Consider the following 17,849-nt stretch of genomic DNA (forward strand, 5'->3'; position numbering starts at 1 on the left):
AAATTGGATGCTTATCTTGCTGGGATTCTATGACCCCAGCTGACTTCCTGCCCTTTGGGCAGGGGGCTGGACTCGATGATCTCCCAAGGTCCCTTCCAGCCATAATGTCTATGAAATCTATGAAAATCTATGAAATCTCACTTCACATTTCCGCACCAAGTCTTAAAACTCTTTGGTACACATGGGGCAGGCTGTGGATGGCCATGCTTAAGGCATCCTGCTCTGGATTTGTGCCAAGGCCACTCTTAGTCAACCTAGCAGCAAGTAATACCTGGTCATTTGGCCTAGGGAGTCAGAGGCACTTTGATGTGCAAGTTAAAGCCATGCTGCTCCCTTGCCTGCCACTGGCTCTAGGAGCTGGAGTGCTGCTAAGGCAGACCATGACCCACACCTCACTTATGGCATAGAGCACTAGCTGACCACTAGATTAAATACACAGCTACCCTCAAAGGAAGTTAAAGAAAAGGCCAGAGGACAGCTACAAAAAGGACACACAAAAGATTCCTACTGGTATGCTCTTCAGGAGCTGGTGGCAGGACAAATGTACAGGCTCCAGGAGCTGAACCCATTTTCCACTGCTCTAATTAAAGCAGGCGAAGACTTATCTAATCACAACAGCCATCAAGTGACGTGATCACAGGAGCCTCATGTGACCCAAGTTCCTCTTGACAACGACTCCAGTCCAAACAACCCAATATTAAGAATGTCTTTGTACAGTTCCCCCATGCAGACAAGACCTGGAGGCCCAGTCCGTGACAGAATAAGCATTTATGCATACCTGGAGGAAGAACTACAGTCTCGGAAGCGAGATCCCCCTTTAGCATTACCTTTCAGAGGAAAAGGGAGCTCCCTTCTAACCCTGTGAGTGCAGTTGTATATTCTTGTAGACGTCTTTGCACCTTTTCCTTCCATTTTCTTTCTGACTAATCGACTAAGCCACTGCCTCCCCAAAGCCCAGACTGTCATGGCTCTGTCTCCTCTGACCACAAGCTTTTCCCAGAGACCTCTAAGCCCTAACCTAATGCCACTTCGCTAAAAAGTGAAAAGATAAGGAAAGAAATCTGAAAACAAGAAGTCAAACAAGTTCTGCACCACTCAGCTTCTTTCCTTCATTGTCCTACTTCCTTCCACAGCTAATTCTTCAAGGGAGAGACACTATACTCTTACTTGCCCCTAAAGCTCTCAAGCCCACCCTTGTCATATGAATACATCACAAGCCAACATTATAATGGCTACAAATATAAACCAAAGTCATTAAGAATAAAAGTTGTCCAACATACTTGTCTCCAATTAGATCTGGTAGACTATGGAAAGGTTGATCAGCTCCATCAGCATACATCTCTCTGCAAATCTTGTACACAGAGGCCTAAGAACAGATACAGAAGAGTTATTTAACTAGGTCCCAACCTCACTTCAGACAATCAGTAAGCTTGTGTTAAGAAGCTGTTAATAAATTCTGCTTCACCATCAAGTGCTGACATGTAATTAGGCTGAGAAGGGTCAATAAAAAAAGCACATTTAGCCAACACTTCAGTGATCTCAATAGGAAAAGCTCCCTGTATTGCTTCTTAAGGAAGCCCTATGCCTGGAAAGGAATGCTGTAGATCTGGTCCATATTTGTCACAACAGCGAAGAGCTCTAATCCTGCTTCTTAATTACTACCTGCTGTCTGGGTTTACTAATCAACTGCACCATTAAGCTGTAAGAGTGTTCATATTTAGCTGAAATAAGGGAGGCTCCCAGGGCTGGATGTGTCCTAACAGATTCCTTCCTATTTGAGGGTTTTATATGGGTGAATAGCAATAAGCTAAATTGCTTCAGAAGGCAAAAAAACCTTTCCAAAGCACATTTTGTATGCATCACATGCTCCATTTTCCCCAAGGTGCAGGTTTACCAACTAACCTGCCTTCCCCCTTTCTTAATAACTACATTACTCCTAACCAGATGGTAGTACCCCTGGCAACTGCATGTTTTTAGGTCCACGCTCCCTAAAAACAAGCTGCCATGGTTTAACAAAAGGTGTAACCTGAGGTTAGGATTTTCAGGAGTCCTGGTGGTTTCAGGAACTAACTGTATGGTAGTCATGACCCTCTGTCACTTGGATTAAGAATCATCTGAGCCACCATCAGACTCTAGGGCAGACAGGGCGATCTCTATATTTGAGAATGGATGAACACTGATCTGACATCAGATGCAGAAAGATGCAAGAAGCTGTTGGCAAAACACTTCAGCCTCCCTGGACACCCCACCGCTGACCTCAGGGCTCTTCTTCTGAGCCAGAAGGAAATTTTAAAAACTGATTTGAAGGGGGAATTCTAAAACAAGAAATCACCCACAGACTGGACTGTGTTAAGTCTGGTTTAAACAGGGACTAGAACCTTATCCCATGACCTAGATTAGCTTGTGATCCCTCTATGAGTTCCCTGCTCGTTCATAGCACTCTCACAGCACTCTCTCCTTCCCTCTGCTTTCCCACCTGTTGTGCTCTACTCACTCACTCCACGTTATATTCTGCTCTTTTCACAGCATCTGACAAAGTGAACTTGGCTTCACAAAACCTTGTGCATTCTCTCTCTCATGTTATTTAGTTATTTTATAAAGGTGCAAATCTACCCTGCCTTCTGCCTGACTTCAGACTAACACAACTAACTACCTCTTTTCACCTGCTCCAAGACACTTGCTGGCACTTATGTCAGCTTAAATTAGTTCTTTCAGTTTAGCTCACAGCAGTAAGTTTCCAAGTAGATCCTACATTTCCAACTTGCATGTCCACACAGTAGTATGTACTGTTTTAGAGCAATCCCTTTGGTTAAGCTCGGGCAACTTTGTATAGCCAGAACCTTACAACGTGGGGCTGTTGAGGCACAGGGAAGAGTCTTGCCAATATAAACTCTGCAAAGCTACATCAATTTCTAAAATTCAACTTAGGCCCTGGAAATCTCAAATTCCCTACAGAAAAGGTGGGGAAACTGAGAAGCTGACACCTTCAAAGTCTCAAACCTACCTGTTACTTTTCCTTTCAGAAGGAAAATGGCTTAAGGACTAGAAAAGGAAACTAGGACTCTGGATGAGCACACCAGTACCTACTTTTGTGCGCGCGTGCGTGCCCACATGGCTCTGACTGAAACTTGTGTGACACTGGTCTCATGAAAGGACTGGGTTGCTTGCTGGCATGGAAAGTGCTGTCCCACAAGATCTGAGCACACAGTGTAGCTAAGGGAGATGCAGTCGGTCGGGGTAGAATGTAACCAAAGGCATCACTGAAAGCTGTTCACAGCTGTTGCAGAAGCATACAGTTACCTCATCTTTAGGAAAGTAGGGCCTGATGGTGTACACCTTGGATGTTGGAGTCAGGGGAGGTGGCTGAAAAAAGAGGTCATTTGCCCCATCAATAGGCAGCAAACGCTGTGAAAACAAAAGACACCATGTGAGTGTTTGCAAGGCATGGGATGCCACTCGTGGGTGTGCACTGCAGACTCCCAAATTAACATTTGTTACTGCAGGCACCCCAGATGAAGGTGGGGTTGATATGCTTTACAAATGCAAAGACCTCATTATCTGAATAGACAAGTATCCAATTGGGGTTGTTTTAAAATAGGCAATTGGAGCGGCACATTAATGGAGCTTATATTAAGCTTATTTCTGCTTTAACAGATTTTTACCAATCACATCTACACTGTCTCTGTATCAGAACACAGAATGTCAGGAGGAAAGGTTTGGTCTGAAGAGGGTTAACTGGCCAGAGGAGACGCTTTATCCCAAAAGCAATGCGCTGATTCAATTTGCTGCGCACAGAGGACCTGTGAGGGGGGAAAAAGTACAGCGCTCGAGAAATCCATGAACAAATTCCAACATTCCATAAGCAGACATGTGAGGACATTCTCCAATTGAAAGCTTTCCAGGAAAGCCAGTTGCCACTCAGTTTAGAAGAGGGTTCAAGATTTGTGCCAGTGACGTTTTGCTCATGGAATTCCCATTGGCAGACAAGCATGCGCGCATTGTGCAATTGCGGGCGCAGATAAAAATGCTGTGCGACCTGCAAAGAAACAATGTGAAATGTACAACTAAAGCCGCTGCGCTTCGCGGGCGCGGGGGACAGGCAGCATCTCCTTGAGAAATTACTGTAGAGAGGGGAGGAAAATTGTTTTAAAACCAAGCTGTAAGGCTAATGGGCTTTGGACCAGAAAGCCTTCGGCAGACCAATCCTTCCAGACCTCTGATGTGCAACAAAAGGTTTCTCATAAAACAAAGAAAATGTCATTCAGTTGTGAAGTCATATTGATACCTGGAACTCTCCTGCTAGACCACCTCTAAAGGCCCAGGGTTCTTGGTCTCCACTTAAGAACTGTGCTGAAGATTGACTACGACACCCTGTTGAGATCAGATCCAAGCGGAGAATGTTACGAGAAGGGGGATTTCCTGGGTGTCTAACATGTCCAACAAGCTAATACACACTTTGTGGAAAAAGCTCTCTAACTGAGCTATACACCAGGGCTTGGGGGAGGCTGTAATAATGTTGTGCAGCTTGTAAAGATGTTTAATTACCAAGTGCTCATGCCCATATGCAATATCTGTGCTGCTGTTTCCAAATAACAGGCTCAAGAGCAATTAAGACTTTAAAGACAATAATATGCCCTGGCCCACGCTGGGAAGCACAAGAACTGTACTGCATACTATGATGCAAGCTTCCCAAGGCTGTTGGCACATTCTTCTGCCTGTGTTTTTGTGGCAGATGCAAGCTCTCAATGAAGAGCGGATGTTTTGAAAGCTATTAGGTCTAATTAAGTTACTACAGCAAGTGTCAAACAGCTGTTAAGACAAATTCCATTACCACAGCCCCTTGGAAAAAAAAAATAGACCTGTCTGAAGTCACATTTTAATTCTTCATTTTAATCTTGTCAGAAAACTAGGGTTGGCATAAATATGAAGGACCTGGTACAGGTAAGACAGCTGCACGGAAGAACAGCCTCCCTGCAAAAAGCTAGGAGGGTCTGCTGCCTAAGTCTGGAATTGGACCATATATTTACAATGCTGCTGTCAGGCCGAAGAGGCCAAAAGTTAACTAAATGAATCCAGTCTGTACCTAGGAAACCACTGTTGACCAGATAATTTTAGCTTTGCTTTACAGCATCTTATTTTTTCCTCCTCAACTATATCAGATATGCTAGGGTTCCTACCAATATCCAACCACAAAAGGCCCCATGAAATGCTCAGCACAGTTTATATTTCTACTGACAATCAACTTTGAATCAGCAAGGTTAAAACCGTTTCAAGGCCAAGCATGTGTGCCTTCAATACCAACAAGCATAAATGACATCTCTGATGGAAGAAAAAAAGATAGGTGAATATTGTGGGTAGGCTTCTAAATCACCTGCCTAGTTTTCTGATAAGATAAGCAGCGCAGTTAATTCTTTCCTTTTGTGGACTGCAATCTACCTCCTGTTCAAGTAACAGTCTCAGATCAGTACAGTCAAGTATGTTGTGCTAGTCAGAGAGTCCCAAAGTGTGCCAAGTTTGACATATTTATAATTTAGTAATACCTTTTAAAGGTTTGAACTTTTGGCAAACAGTAATTTAGAAAAGAACCCAAACATTTCAGGATTGGAATTCTGCTTGTGCCCACATTTTTAGTCCTCAAATCACCAGATAGCCTTTATAACTATGGTGAAGCCAATAACTTGGAAGACATATCTGTCTCTCTCCTTTGAGACTACAGCATAACTAGCACTTCCAATTTTTACAATAAAGAGCTGCGTGAATGAAGAGCTGTGTAAATGAAAAACATAGTTAATGCCTTAGTCGCTGCGCAAATGTGACTTCAGGTCATACCTAGTCCACAACTAATCTATCTGATCTGCCTCAGACAAAACCTTTCCATTTTTAATTAATTAATGACGACGCGCTGCGAACATCTGGCGCTGTCCATCCAATAGCAGTAGAAACTTGTGCTGAAGATTCTCCCATCTGTACACAATGGGGAAGAAGACAATAGAGGTCATTAGTAATCCATAGTACTGTACAGCCACACTATTTAAAGGGACTGAATGCTAGCTGGACTGGGAAGAGAGGTCAAGAAAATGGACTTGCAGCGGACCACTGAGCACGCCAGTGTGAGAACTAATTTGTTTGGATTTTATAGCTACAAATAGAAGTTATAAAAAAAATTCACTTCACTGAAGATCCCTCACATTTTACTAAAGCCCTTTTGGATTTTTAATGGCTGTTTAAAAGGAGAATGTCTCTTCCCCCACACAGTTCAAAGCAGGAGAGTCAGCCTATACTTACTACCCAAAAGCATGCTTTGACACCGAGACAAAACAGATCCATTATTTGCAGAGGTGATGTCTGATGTGGATCGCTGCCATTTCTGGAGCCAAACTTGATACGGCCTGGCCCAGACTTTCAAACAGCACTAAAAACTCACAACTTCAGCTGAATTCAGTGAAGGGGCAGGAGCTTAGTAACAAAACCCGAACTGGGCGTCCCTAGACAGACATCCAAAATCTGGGCCCGTTTTTAAAAGTTTGGCCTAGGTGTTGAATTAATGATTCTGGAACTACTGGAGTCAAACGACTCTTTCTGGCTGTTCTAGCACTGTGCTTCTTTGAGACATACAAGACAGCAAAGTCAAGCTTTTAAGCTGCATTATGATGGAGTTTTGTTGCATTAAGCACACAAACTGCTATGGTCTCTTTCCCAAGACCTTTAAGCAACGATTCTGCTCCCTTTGCTTTGTGGGAAGGCTGATAAAAAAGACGAGCCTTTTGTATAGGGGGAGGAGTGGCTATTTTAACTACATGAAGCATAGGAGGACCTGTAGGAAGGAAAGGATTGACCTAACAAGAAGTCTTTTCTGATTCTAAAATATATTATTGTTTAAACTGGCAATAAGTTAACAGGATTTAAAACCAATCCAAACACTAGAACTAGACCAAGGCTGTGCTATGGTTTCCGACTGTGTACTTTGTGACACCTACAAAATTTGTGACGTGAGACCATCAGCTTTGCTGCCTGCTGTGTATGTCAAGCAAGTCCACAGCATATTCCTTACAGTTGGATTGAAACCTGGAAGTGAAATGTGGTCACTAGAATTACCCAGGCCATGCTGGTGCTATCTGCCAACTTAGGAGGCCCCAAAAATGTGTTTCAGCAAAAACAACTGTGAACAGAAGTTTTGAGCTTTGAATAAAAAGTCTCTAATTAAATCTGACTAAAGAGCTCAGCAATTTCTGCCCCTTGCCATTTTGAAGATGTTCGAGCAAACTATTTTGCACCAGAATAGCCTTACGCTAAAGCTCGCATGCGCAAAGGGCTGGGAGGATCGGCTTCCTCATGGCCAGGCCCACTGAAAGGTCGCTTCTGCAATTGTTCTGTTGAAGACAGCAATAATGTTATCAAGACAGAGCAAGCAGCAGATGCCTGATGTGGTCACATTTCATAGTGTCGTCTCCAATCGTATTAAAGGGTATCAAGGGAGTTCTATGACAAGAGTCCAGCGTGCATTCAGTCAGAGCAAGTTAAAAGTCAGCACTCACGTTTCAGAGATGAGATTCAAGTTTCATCAGCCCAAGAAGAAAAACGAAGCTTCCAGTTTTAAAAACAGCCAGTGGCTGACCTCTCTTATTTGTAATACCAGGCCAATTCGATGCACAGAACACTGTTTCAGACAGCAAGGCCAGAAGAGCTTTTAAAGAGGGTCAGATTAGACCCTGGGCCCCGGACAATGTAGCGCCTTTATTTTTTTTTCCCCGTGGGCTAACAGCAAAACAAAGAAGGTTCACTATCTGCGAGTGTGTCATGGTTCCCAATGCACCTACCTAACCACTGCACAAAAGACTTCACCATTGACATGATACTTTTGATGTCCCACACATAGGAGTACATGTCATAGAGGATTGTCCGGTTGGCACAGTTTGAGAGGCGCGTGAACATCCCCATCACCAGGCCGCACATCTCTTCAAACTTGGCTGCTCGGGAGCGCCACTCTTCTATCTGTGGAGGCAGACAAGAGAGCTTCCATGTCAAACACTTCTCCAGAGACACTGATTTCTCCAAAGGCTGAGGAGGACTGCAGTGCTCCACTCCACAGACTAAGGAATCAACAGCCTACAGCCCACAGACTAGATCTGACCCACCAAGTCCTGATATCAACCACAGTTCATCAAAAGCACTGGCCCACCTTGGACCAAGCTGCATTATGTCAGCTCACCACCTGGAAAAGCATGCACCAGAGGTCAACAACTTATTCACCACTTCTGACCTACAGCCACTGTTCTCTGCAGCTCATTCATTAAATAAAAGCAATGGCTGCCATCACCCTGGCAGTCCTATATGCCCAGACACCTCATTATTTATTTCTCCCCAGTTACATGCAGCTTCTGGGCTCCTGGAAGCTGCCGATGAGATGCAAATCTCCCTGTATTAAAGGGATTTTGATTTAAGGAGTGGAAGAGACTTGGTCATACTCACTTTTTCGGCATCCTTTCCTTTGCAATTCACACTAACAACACTGCTATTTGCTCGAAGCCACTGGAACTCTCTTAGCATCTGTGCCCCCTTGGGTCCATGCTCATAAGGAAGGTAGAAGAGATCAGCAAGTAACTGCAAATCCTCCAGAGTCACCGGCTCTACTGTGTAGAGAGGTTTCTCAGTTGGCCCAGGCACAAACTGTTCTTTGTTCATCTGCTCATCAGTCTGCATAGGGGCAATGTCACTACCGGAGTCTTCCTGCATAGACATCTCTGGGGACTTTGACTCCACGATGCTCTCTTTATCAGTATCCATGGGTTTTAGCTCTTCTGACATCTTGGCTTCAGCAATGTCTGTAAGGATCTGGTTAACATTCTTGTCTGTGTCATCTTGTTTTTCCACTACCATATCCATTGGCTCCTCATCAGACTGCTTCTTTTCTTCCTCCTTGACTAGTACTGGAGGCTCACTGCTCAGTGCTGCCCGCTGGCTCATGATGGGTTCTTGGTAAACCGTGGTGACAACAGTTGCTGCATTTAGGGAAGATGGCACAACAAGAGACACGACATCCCCTACACTGGTTTTAGCGCCGCTGTGGGCCACTTGCCTACCTGTGACCAGAAAAAAAAACAAAAAAAGCAGGTTAATGCTCCCAGTCCCTGCCAATATCCAAGCTGAAGTTCTCCGTGTGGACAGGCGTCAAAGCAAATGAAACAACGTTCCTTGCAGTGTTAACATAGATGTGACCAATCAAAGTCTGTTTAGCTCTACTGCAACAGAGGCAAACAGGTGATTTCTCCCTCCTCTCCACCTGGTAACCAGGGAAACATGGGAGGGAAGCATGACACAGACTAGTTATCATTTGCAAATGGTGCTAATTGATATGCAGTTATGATGTAGAATAAGAACAGCATCAGCGAAAGAACTGCTGGTCTCCGAATGCACTGCCTCTGCAGAGCCATACTGAAACTGTATGTTAAAGCAAAAGGCACTAGGGGCACTTACATGGACTAGAATACTACAACTGAGACAAAGCGCTCCTTTAGTCAGGGGTATCAAAGATATAGCCTGAAGGCTGGATTGAGTGAACACTGCATAGGAGATAATCCAGGGGGCACACTACAGAGTACCATGCCAGACCAGCCTTGCAAACTGGCTATAGGGCCAGTCCAGGTCAGGCCCAGAGACCGCCCCAAACACTACAGCCAGGGCCAGTCCAGTGGGGATACCTCAGGCAGCATGAGCTCTGTGCTGGCTCCCCATGAGCCTCAGACCCTGTGTGCTGGCTCTAGTGCATGGGGCCAGTCTGTGGGTACGAACACCCTTGCAGGCCAAATGAGTTTGAAACCCCTACTTTAAGTAACTTGAGGAAGGAAAGAGTAACTCCATCAACTAACATTATACACCCTGACAATCAGGCAGCTGTGCAAGGATGCAGGACAAAAGGGAAACAGAGGACAGGCCTTGGCCTCATCGCAGATCCTTGCCAAAGCCAATGACATAGATCAATCCTGGACTGGACAGCTCCAGGGTTCACACTCTCAGAGCTCTGAGACGCAGGACCCTTTCCAAGGCCTCCTGGGTCAAGGGCAAGAGAAACAGAACTCCCCAATAATCTCAGGAATAGAAGATCCCACAATGCCAAAAGCTCTGATCTGGCAGGAATAGTGGATTTTGCCTAGATTTTGCGTCCAAATGTAACAAGGACTTGACAGCAGAGCGCTGGAGGAATAGCTGTTCCTGAGAGCATCCAAGGAATCAACCCAGCTCATGCAACATGTATCCCCTTCATCAGTCAGAACATACAAGAACATCCAGAGCAAGCGCCCCATCCTTCCTGGACTCCCACAACCCATGGAAGCCTAAACCTTGACACTTAACTGAGAGGTCCTTGACCATGAGCAGAGAAAAAGCAAACCAATTCAACTTACTGCTGTATTGGTGAGGAACCGCAAACTCCTGCAGCCACTCTGTTAAGGCCAGCTTCAGAGCCATCTGTGGGCTGTACAGAACATCCGTTTCAATATCTTCATCACTCCCTTCATTTTCCAGTTTAATTTGGATTGAAACGGTACTGTCTTCAGTGTCCGCTATGGGAACAAATCAAGGAGACAAACTCAGTTGGTGTGCAAGGTCCCAGCATTACTTGTTATTTTACTACAAGGGTTAGACCAAGGCACCCAAGCAGGACCAGGCACAACACCTCAATTCGGAAAGCAGAACTGAAGTGCTGCATCCAATATGGGAAAGAAATGGAAAAGACTGTAGTCACTCTCAGCTTCAATATAGGAATGCAACCCAAAGAGGCTTTTTGTCCTGGTAAGTAGGACCTACTGGTGGAGCAGACCATATAGGGAACTCATCTGAGCTTTCAATGAGACAATTAGACATTTAAAATGTTCTCATGAGAGGAATGCAATTTGCACAAGCTTTAAACTCATCAGAACAAAGATAAGAAAAAAAAAAAAAAAAAGCAGAGAGAGATGCACCACAGATTTTATTCAAACCCTGCTTCAAAAGCTAGCTAAACAAACTGGAGGCCAGCCAGAAAGTGAACAAACTATTGTTCTGTGCTACGGTATAGAAATGCTAAATAACAACAGTAGCAGCTTTATAAATTCCATTGAGCCACAAAAGATTTTCTTGAAGAAGGAGTTTGACAGGAAGCTGCAGCAATTAAATAATCTCACAGCACCCAGAACATGTATATCTGCTCGTCTCTCTTTGTTAAATTAACTCCCACCTCGTATCAGAATTGCTCATGGAATGGAGTCCAGAATATTAAGTCTCCAAAAGTTACTTTTTTAAAATGCCTCCTCCCTACAGAAGGAGGGATTGAGAAGGCATAAATGCATCTGTCCAAGTACTGACATAGGGCAGCAGAGATTAAGACAGTCCTACAGCATCATGATTTGACACTGAAGCCAAGGAGCCTGGTTTTCTTACCCTCCCCTAGTGATAATTAACATTCCCCTTACAAATTTACTTACTCATCACCACATCTTTCCGCACTCCATTCATGTTGGATTTGTACCAGGTTGCAAGTGTGTGAATAGCGACAAAATTGGCTTCAAATTCACAGTTTGGATTGGTCAGAACTCCTTTTAGTCGTGGGATGAGCTCAGTTGATCGCCCTTTATATGGTCCAAGGAATAGTCTCTTCTGATCATAATCATTAGCATGGATGTTATCCCAGATGACTGGTGCTCTCCTGATGATCTTAGAAACCTCTTCGATAGACTCGACTGGAATGTCTTTAGATACAACTTTAGGACCTGGAAGAAAAAAAAAAAAAGGTAAAGTGGACAGTTGGAGAATCTGCATTTAAGGAGCATTCACCCGAGGAAGCAAAGATATTTTTAGTGGGATAATGGGTTTTTTTATTAAATACTTACAGCAATCTTTTAGTGCCAGTGTTCAACTCAAAAGTCATGATTCTTACCTGTCCACAACACGTCAATGGCAGGGAGCAGTTTTTCTCCAACAGTCCGTAAATAAGGAGACTGGGCTACGTTTGGATAGCAAAAAGTTCCACAATATTCTAGATAGGAAGGATGGGAGAGGGGGGAAAAAAAGAAAAGAAATCTCAGTGCTGGTGACAATTGTTAAGAGGCAACAGTCACATGAAGACAAGCATGCCAGGAGGCAGCATTTCTACTAGCTACTCTGTAGTTGGATAAGAGCACCAAATTCATCTTCATATTGGAAAAGACAGCATGTGGGTAGGTTTTTGGTTGTTTTAAGCCCCCTTTGCAAACCATTTAACATCATCTGTAAAAGGAAAGCTACCACAAGACAAGTACATAAGCATCTTGACGTTGTACAAAATGCCATCATGATTACAGAAGTGCTTCACCTCAATGGAAATAGCCCACATATGTTTTAACATATATGAGGAGTGGTTTATGTCAACTGGTTATTCAACAGCTTGTTTTAAAAGAAAGCCTATTCCAGAATTAGTCTCAAGTAACAGAGGAAATGCTATCTGAACAAATAACTAAACCACAATTCAGTGACATGGTTTGACATCAACAGGGATGTAAAGTACCAAGAAGAGACAGCAATATTGATCTTTGGAAAGGGAAGTAAAATATGTGAAAATCCTTTGATGCGGCATGAATGTTACCCAAGACAACACTGGAGTCCATGATGGCACACACATGCTGCTAGAAAAGGTGGGGGGCAAACAGGGGGGACCGGACGGGACGGGATGACACGGGACCAGAAACGCAAGAGATACACCATGATTAGAGAATGTATGTGAGCTAAACAAATCCTTGAAAAAGTTTAGAAATCCAATCCAACCTGGATAAAGCTGAACTGGAGTCTAAATTAGAGCCAGTAATATGGGAGATGGAAGGCAGAAAAGCCAAAATGGATTTAAGTCCAGATAGCTAAAAGATATAAAAAGAACATGAGGTTCTTTAACAGCATCAGCAGTATGAAGCTGATAGGGTTGGTGTTACACAAAGGGGGGTGCGGAAGGAAGGAATTAAGGGACACAAGGACATTACTGTGAAGTTATGCTAACTTCTTCACCACCAAGAATACCAGGAGACACTTACCCAGAACAGCCTAATGACTAATAAAGACAAAGTGCTGTTCATCACTGATGTGTCAGAAGAAGAGATGCTAGAGTAAATCAATGATTTAAGAAGCAGTAAGTCTCCAGACCAGAATGGCATGCACCCAAGCATTGGGAAGAAGCTCATGTAGGTTGTGCTTAGCCAATTATGTATTTTCATTATCTCATTAAATCAACCACTGTTCAAGAGGACTGGAGGACCGCAATTGTTTATCTATAGCGTAAGAGGCTCTGGAGTGATTCAGGCAATTACAAGCCAGTAAGCTTTCCATCCGTAGCTCGTTAAGTTGGATAAAAGATAATAGAATAAAATATCTAGAAGATAATAAAATGTGGGGGGGAGAAATCGCACACTTTTCTACAATTAGCAAGGCATGTCAGTAATACAGCAGATAGAGAGCTCACCAATGACATTTATTCAGATTTGCAATAGACCTCTTGCAAGAGGCTGTTCAGCAGGACAGGTAGCCAGCATGGGAAACAAACCATCTACTGCCTCAAATAAAGAACCAGTTAAGAAACCAAAAAACAGACAGTTTAACTCATTGTTAACTCAAAAGCTTAGCAGCAGGTTGGGCAGTTCAGGCTCCATAGCTCACCCACAATTTAACATATATGAACCTGGAAGAGCTGGTGAGTAGAGATGGAGCAAAAAAAATCATCAGACCACAACGTTAGTTATTAAGGTTATCCAAGTCCAGCCAGGACTAGGAGGAGCACCTCAGATGGTTTATTTAGCAGAGACACACTAATAAGGAAGGACACGGAAATCTAAGTGATAGTGAGCCATCTAGAGACTGTCTCCTGGAGGCTTCTGTTCATCTACCTTGTAATGGAAGAACAAAGGGTATTCACTGAAATTAAGAACTGGCTATTTCCAAACCAATAAGGAAATCATTACATACTTTGTGGTCAAGAACTCAACAAGATGCAATACCCCAGCATGAACAGCTGGAGCTATCAGACCTAAATGTTAGTGTTAGAAAAGTTATTAGATAAACCTTTTTCTCGAGGGCTTCAGCCAGTCTCGTAACTGCCAGGAGTCAGGTGGTTCCTTATACCTTTTCTGAAGCACATGGTACTAGAAAAGGTCAGAGACAGGATACCGGACTATAAGGACTGTGTGAGATGTAGTAAAACAGTTTCTGTGCAATAGGAGCAGAAGCAATTCCGCAGCATGAGAAGAATTTATCTAACAGAACTGCCTCACTGCACAGCCACACGTTCAGATGTTAACAGGATGCGCTGTTTATGTTGCATATGCTAAGGTCCCAAGCCAACAGTTTTAAGAAAGAAAGAGGTAAGTTTGGTAGCACATACAAGAGGAAAATGAAGACTGCAGTCCCTACAGAACAGCACCTGATTAAAAAAACCAGAAACATATAAATACAGAAGAGTGGACGAACATGGACATGAGAATAAGCTCAAAGACATCTAGAGGCAACACCTGGAACTGCCAATGACAGCAGTAAGGAGACATCACAAGCCAAAACAGCAGCCTGTTGTTGGACAGGGAGCTACATGTAAGCTACCATGATTTTGAATACTCACCTTACTACCCAATGACAGGCTGTTACTATACACTATCACTTGCCACTGATAACTGCATCAAATGATGTAAAATGAAAAGTTGTAAAAGTCTGAACCTTCAACTCGTGGTGGACCTTGGTTTGGAAGTTTTAATTCAGCTGGCTCCTAATTAAGCTTCTTGTATCACACTACATGGCTCCACCCCCTTGTTGGCATTTATACCCTTCAAATATCTGTTGACTTACTGTATCCCCTTAGTCAACCTTTGGCTTAAATTACACATACATTCACAGATTTTTGTAAGGGCTGGAAGGGCCCTCAGAAGATTGAGTCCAGCTGCCTGTACCAAGTAGGAAAGACAACTGGGGTCAGGGACCCAAGCGAGGTGCCCATCCAGTCTCCTCTTAAAGATTTCCAGGGTAGGTGATTGCACCACCTCTGGAGGAAGCTTATTCCAGTCTGGACATCCTAACCATGAAGCAGTTTTTCCTGGTTGAGCCTGAAACAGTCCTCCAGGAGTTTGTGACCATTATTCCTGGTTTTCCCCAAGGGTGCCCCGGTGAACAGTCACTCACCAAGCCCTTGATATACATCCCACTGTAGTGGTAAGCTGCTACCAAGTCCCCTCTCAGCCTTCTCTTTTTCAGACTGAAGAGTCCCAGGTCCCTCAGGCTTTCCTCATATGGCTTGCCATGCAAGTCTCTGAACATATGGGTGGCTCTTCTCTGGACTCCCTCAAGATTTACCACATCCTTGTTGAAGTGTGAAGGCTAGAACTAGACACAGTACTCCAGCTGCGGTCTCACCAATGCTGAATAGAGTGGGAGAATCACTTCTTTGGGTTTGCTGGAGATGCATCAACTGATGAACACCAAGGTATTGTTAGCCCCACTGGCTGCATCATTGCACTGCTGGCTCACATTCATACTGTGGTCTAGTATTACCCCAGGTCCCTTTCATTCGTAGTGCTGGTCAGGTTCGCGTTGCCAAGCCTGTAGGGGTGCAGGGGATTGTTCATCCCCAGGTGGAGCACTTTACATTTCTCGATGTTGAACTTCACCTGGTTCCAGTCTGCCCAACTTGCCAGACTCTCTAGGTCTACCTGTATCCGCAGCCTATCTTCAAGCATTACCACACTTCCCCATAACTTGGTGTAGTCTGTGAACTTGGCCAGTACACATATTTAAAAGGAGAGATTAAAGGAATTAAGTCAATGTTTCCAGCCTGCCCAAGGACATTTAGTAACTGCTTTAGAGAAGTTGAGCATTCAACTTGGGTTCAGTAAGACAGAGTTCCTTAATTTCAAAGGGATCAAGGCTAGACTATTCATGCTAACTTACCTGTAGGGCAGAACAGGAATGTGTCTGGTTCTCCTAGATACTGATAGATTTCATTCGTGATGGAGACCTGGGCATGAGCAAAGGAGCTGAAGACTTCCTTATCTGCTGCACACATGTTGTGATCAATATCATCGAACAACAGCGCAAAGGATCTGCAGCCAAACTGGGAAACCTAGTGCAGGAAGGACAAGAGGAGAAAAGAGCAGTTCAGAAACTTCAAACAGCAGGAGACAACTCTCAAGCTAGCTTTCCTTTAAAAGGACTGGTCAGTATGTTATACCACAAAAAAACCCAGTTCAAGAAATAAGCGAGTCAATTCCTATTTGACAAGCCATTATTCTTCTTCTAATCTAAAAATACATTTCAGATTCCTTCATGTAGGATAAAAGCCTGAATCAAATCCACAATATCCTGCAAAAATTACTTTGTCAGAAGAGGGCTGAATGCTGCATTCCTTCCATTTCCACAACATAATTTGAAAATCCTAAACTCTTTCCAATAAAGGAAAGGCCAGGGAAATGGGGAGGGGAGAAAGGTATGTCTGGGAAACTATTCCCAATGAAAGCAGCCACAACCCAACACTTTACTTTACATGAGGCCATGGAGACTGCCTATCTGTTTCAATTTCCCAGTCTAAGGCTACAGCTGATTTCACAGAAGGAGCATCCTGTGGAAAAACAAGGAATGCAACCACAGCCTCTGGGTGAAGGGGAGAGGACATCATAGGAACTTTGAGAATGAGCAACTATGCTAGGTCTGCCCCACTGAAATGAGGCTTGAAAGAGCCTTGTCACTTGGGAAATACACCAGTTTCAGGGTCCAATTATACTTCTAAGAATGAAACTCATACACAAAGTTAGTAAGAACTGTTATTCCAGGTCAGAAGCCTAATCTGTCTAGATCAGCATTCAGTCTCTGAGGAAGCCCTCACAATGCCTGCCAACTGTGCCAAGCTGTGGCTGACTGCTGCTCTTGGGAGAAAGCACAAATATCATTGCCATAGCACTTTGCAGACTAACACTGACATTCACATCTCAAATGCAGCACGTAAAATTTGTCAGGAAAAAACAATTGAGTGTACAAAGCACAGAGAGAGGAATCAACTGTGGATGTTTCAGCATTTCAGTAATGCTCACCTGGTCCAGCTTGCGTTTCAACGTGGACACTTCTTTTGGATTCGAGAAGGTGATATCTAGTCCAGGTGAGATTGCATAGATGAATTCTATTTCGTGCTCTCGTGAAGCTGAGATGAGAGTCATAAGTTGCTCTAAAATTTCAATACAAATATTTTAGAAAATATTAACAATAAGCAAGTTGAGACACCTCCTTATAAATGATAAAAAGCAAGTTACTTGTTACCAAGAGCAGTATCTTCAGAAGTTTCAGTTAAGCGTTTAAAATATACTAACATTTCCTAATGTGACAGCAGACAGAGCTATACTCCAGAGATGCACGGAGAAGTTGTTAAGGGACGTGACAAATAGTTGCTCTGGCATCATTTTAATTTCCTATTTCTCACTGTTTTTTCAAAACTGCTTAGCAGAATGAGAGAACGTTCCTGTGTGGCAAACAGTTGTTTTTATACCATATTGGCTCTTAGGACTGAAACTGCTTCTCATTACTTCTATATTTGTCAAACACCTCATTAAAGAAATGTTCCAATGTAGCCAGCACGATTTTGCAACTAGGATTTGTTTGTTTCAACTCCTTGTTAGCTAGGTATGGGAAGCTTCAACAAAGGCTTTGTAAAACTAGGGGGGTAGAGACTACGCAAAACCGGTGAGCTGATCAATTCCAATCTGAAGGAAACGTGAAAACAGTTTAAGTGACATTTTCAGAAACTCATAGTTTCATAGATTCTAGGGTTGGAAGGGACCTGAGCAGATCATCTAGTCTGACCCCCTGCCATGGCAGGAAAGAATACC

General features: G+C 43.6%; 1 protein-coding gene across 1 annotated transcript in view; it reads right to left on the reverse strand.

Moving 5' to 3' along the window:
• The window catches only part of MGEA5 (meningioma expressed antigen 5 (hyaluronidase)), a 30,586-nt gene that overhangs the window by 8,554 nt on the left and 4,183 nt on the right, over positions 1-17,849 (reverse strand). Inside the window, exons 4-13 of the mRNA XM_019555566.1 lie at positions 17,061-17,191; positions 15,925-16,096; positions 11,912-12,010; positions 11,460-11,744; positions 10,401-10,559; positions 8,470-9,080; positions 7,818-7,992; positions 4,286-4,371; positions 3,301-3,405; positions 1,281-1,366 (exon numbers count right to left, since the gene is read on the reverse strand). Of these exons, the coding sequence (XP_019411111.1) occupies positions 1,281-1,366; positions 3,301-3,405; positions 4,286-4,371; positions 7,818-7,992; positions 8,470-9,080; positions 10,401-10,559; positions 11,460-11,744; positions 11,912-12,010; positions 15,925-16,096; positions 17,061-17,191 (1,909 nt within the window). The remainder of the gene's footprint in view (positions 1-1,280; positions 1,367-3,300; positions 3,406-4,285; positions 4,372-7,817; positions 7,993-8,469; positions 9,081-10,400; positions 10,560-11,459; positions 11,745-11,911; positions 12,011-15,924; positions 16,097-17,060; positions 17,192-17,849) is intronic.

Source organism: Crocodylus porosus, unplaced genomic scaffold, assembly GCF_001723895.1.
Source record: "Crocodylus porosus isolate Cpor-Errol unplaced genomic scaffold, CroPor_comp1, whole genome shotgun sequence".
Taxonomy (NCBI): domain Eukaryota; kingdom Metazoa; phylum Chordata; order Crocodylia; family Crocodylidae; genus Crocodylus; species Crocodylus porosus.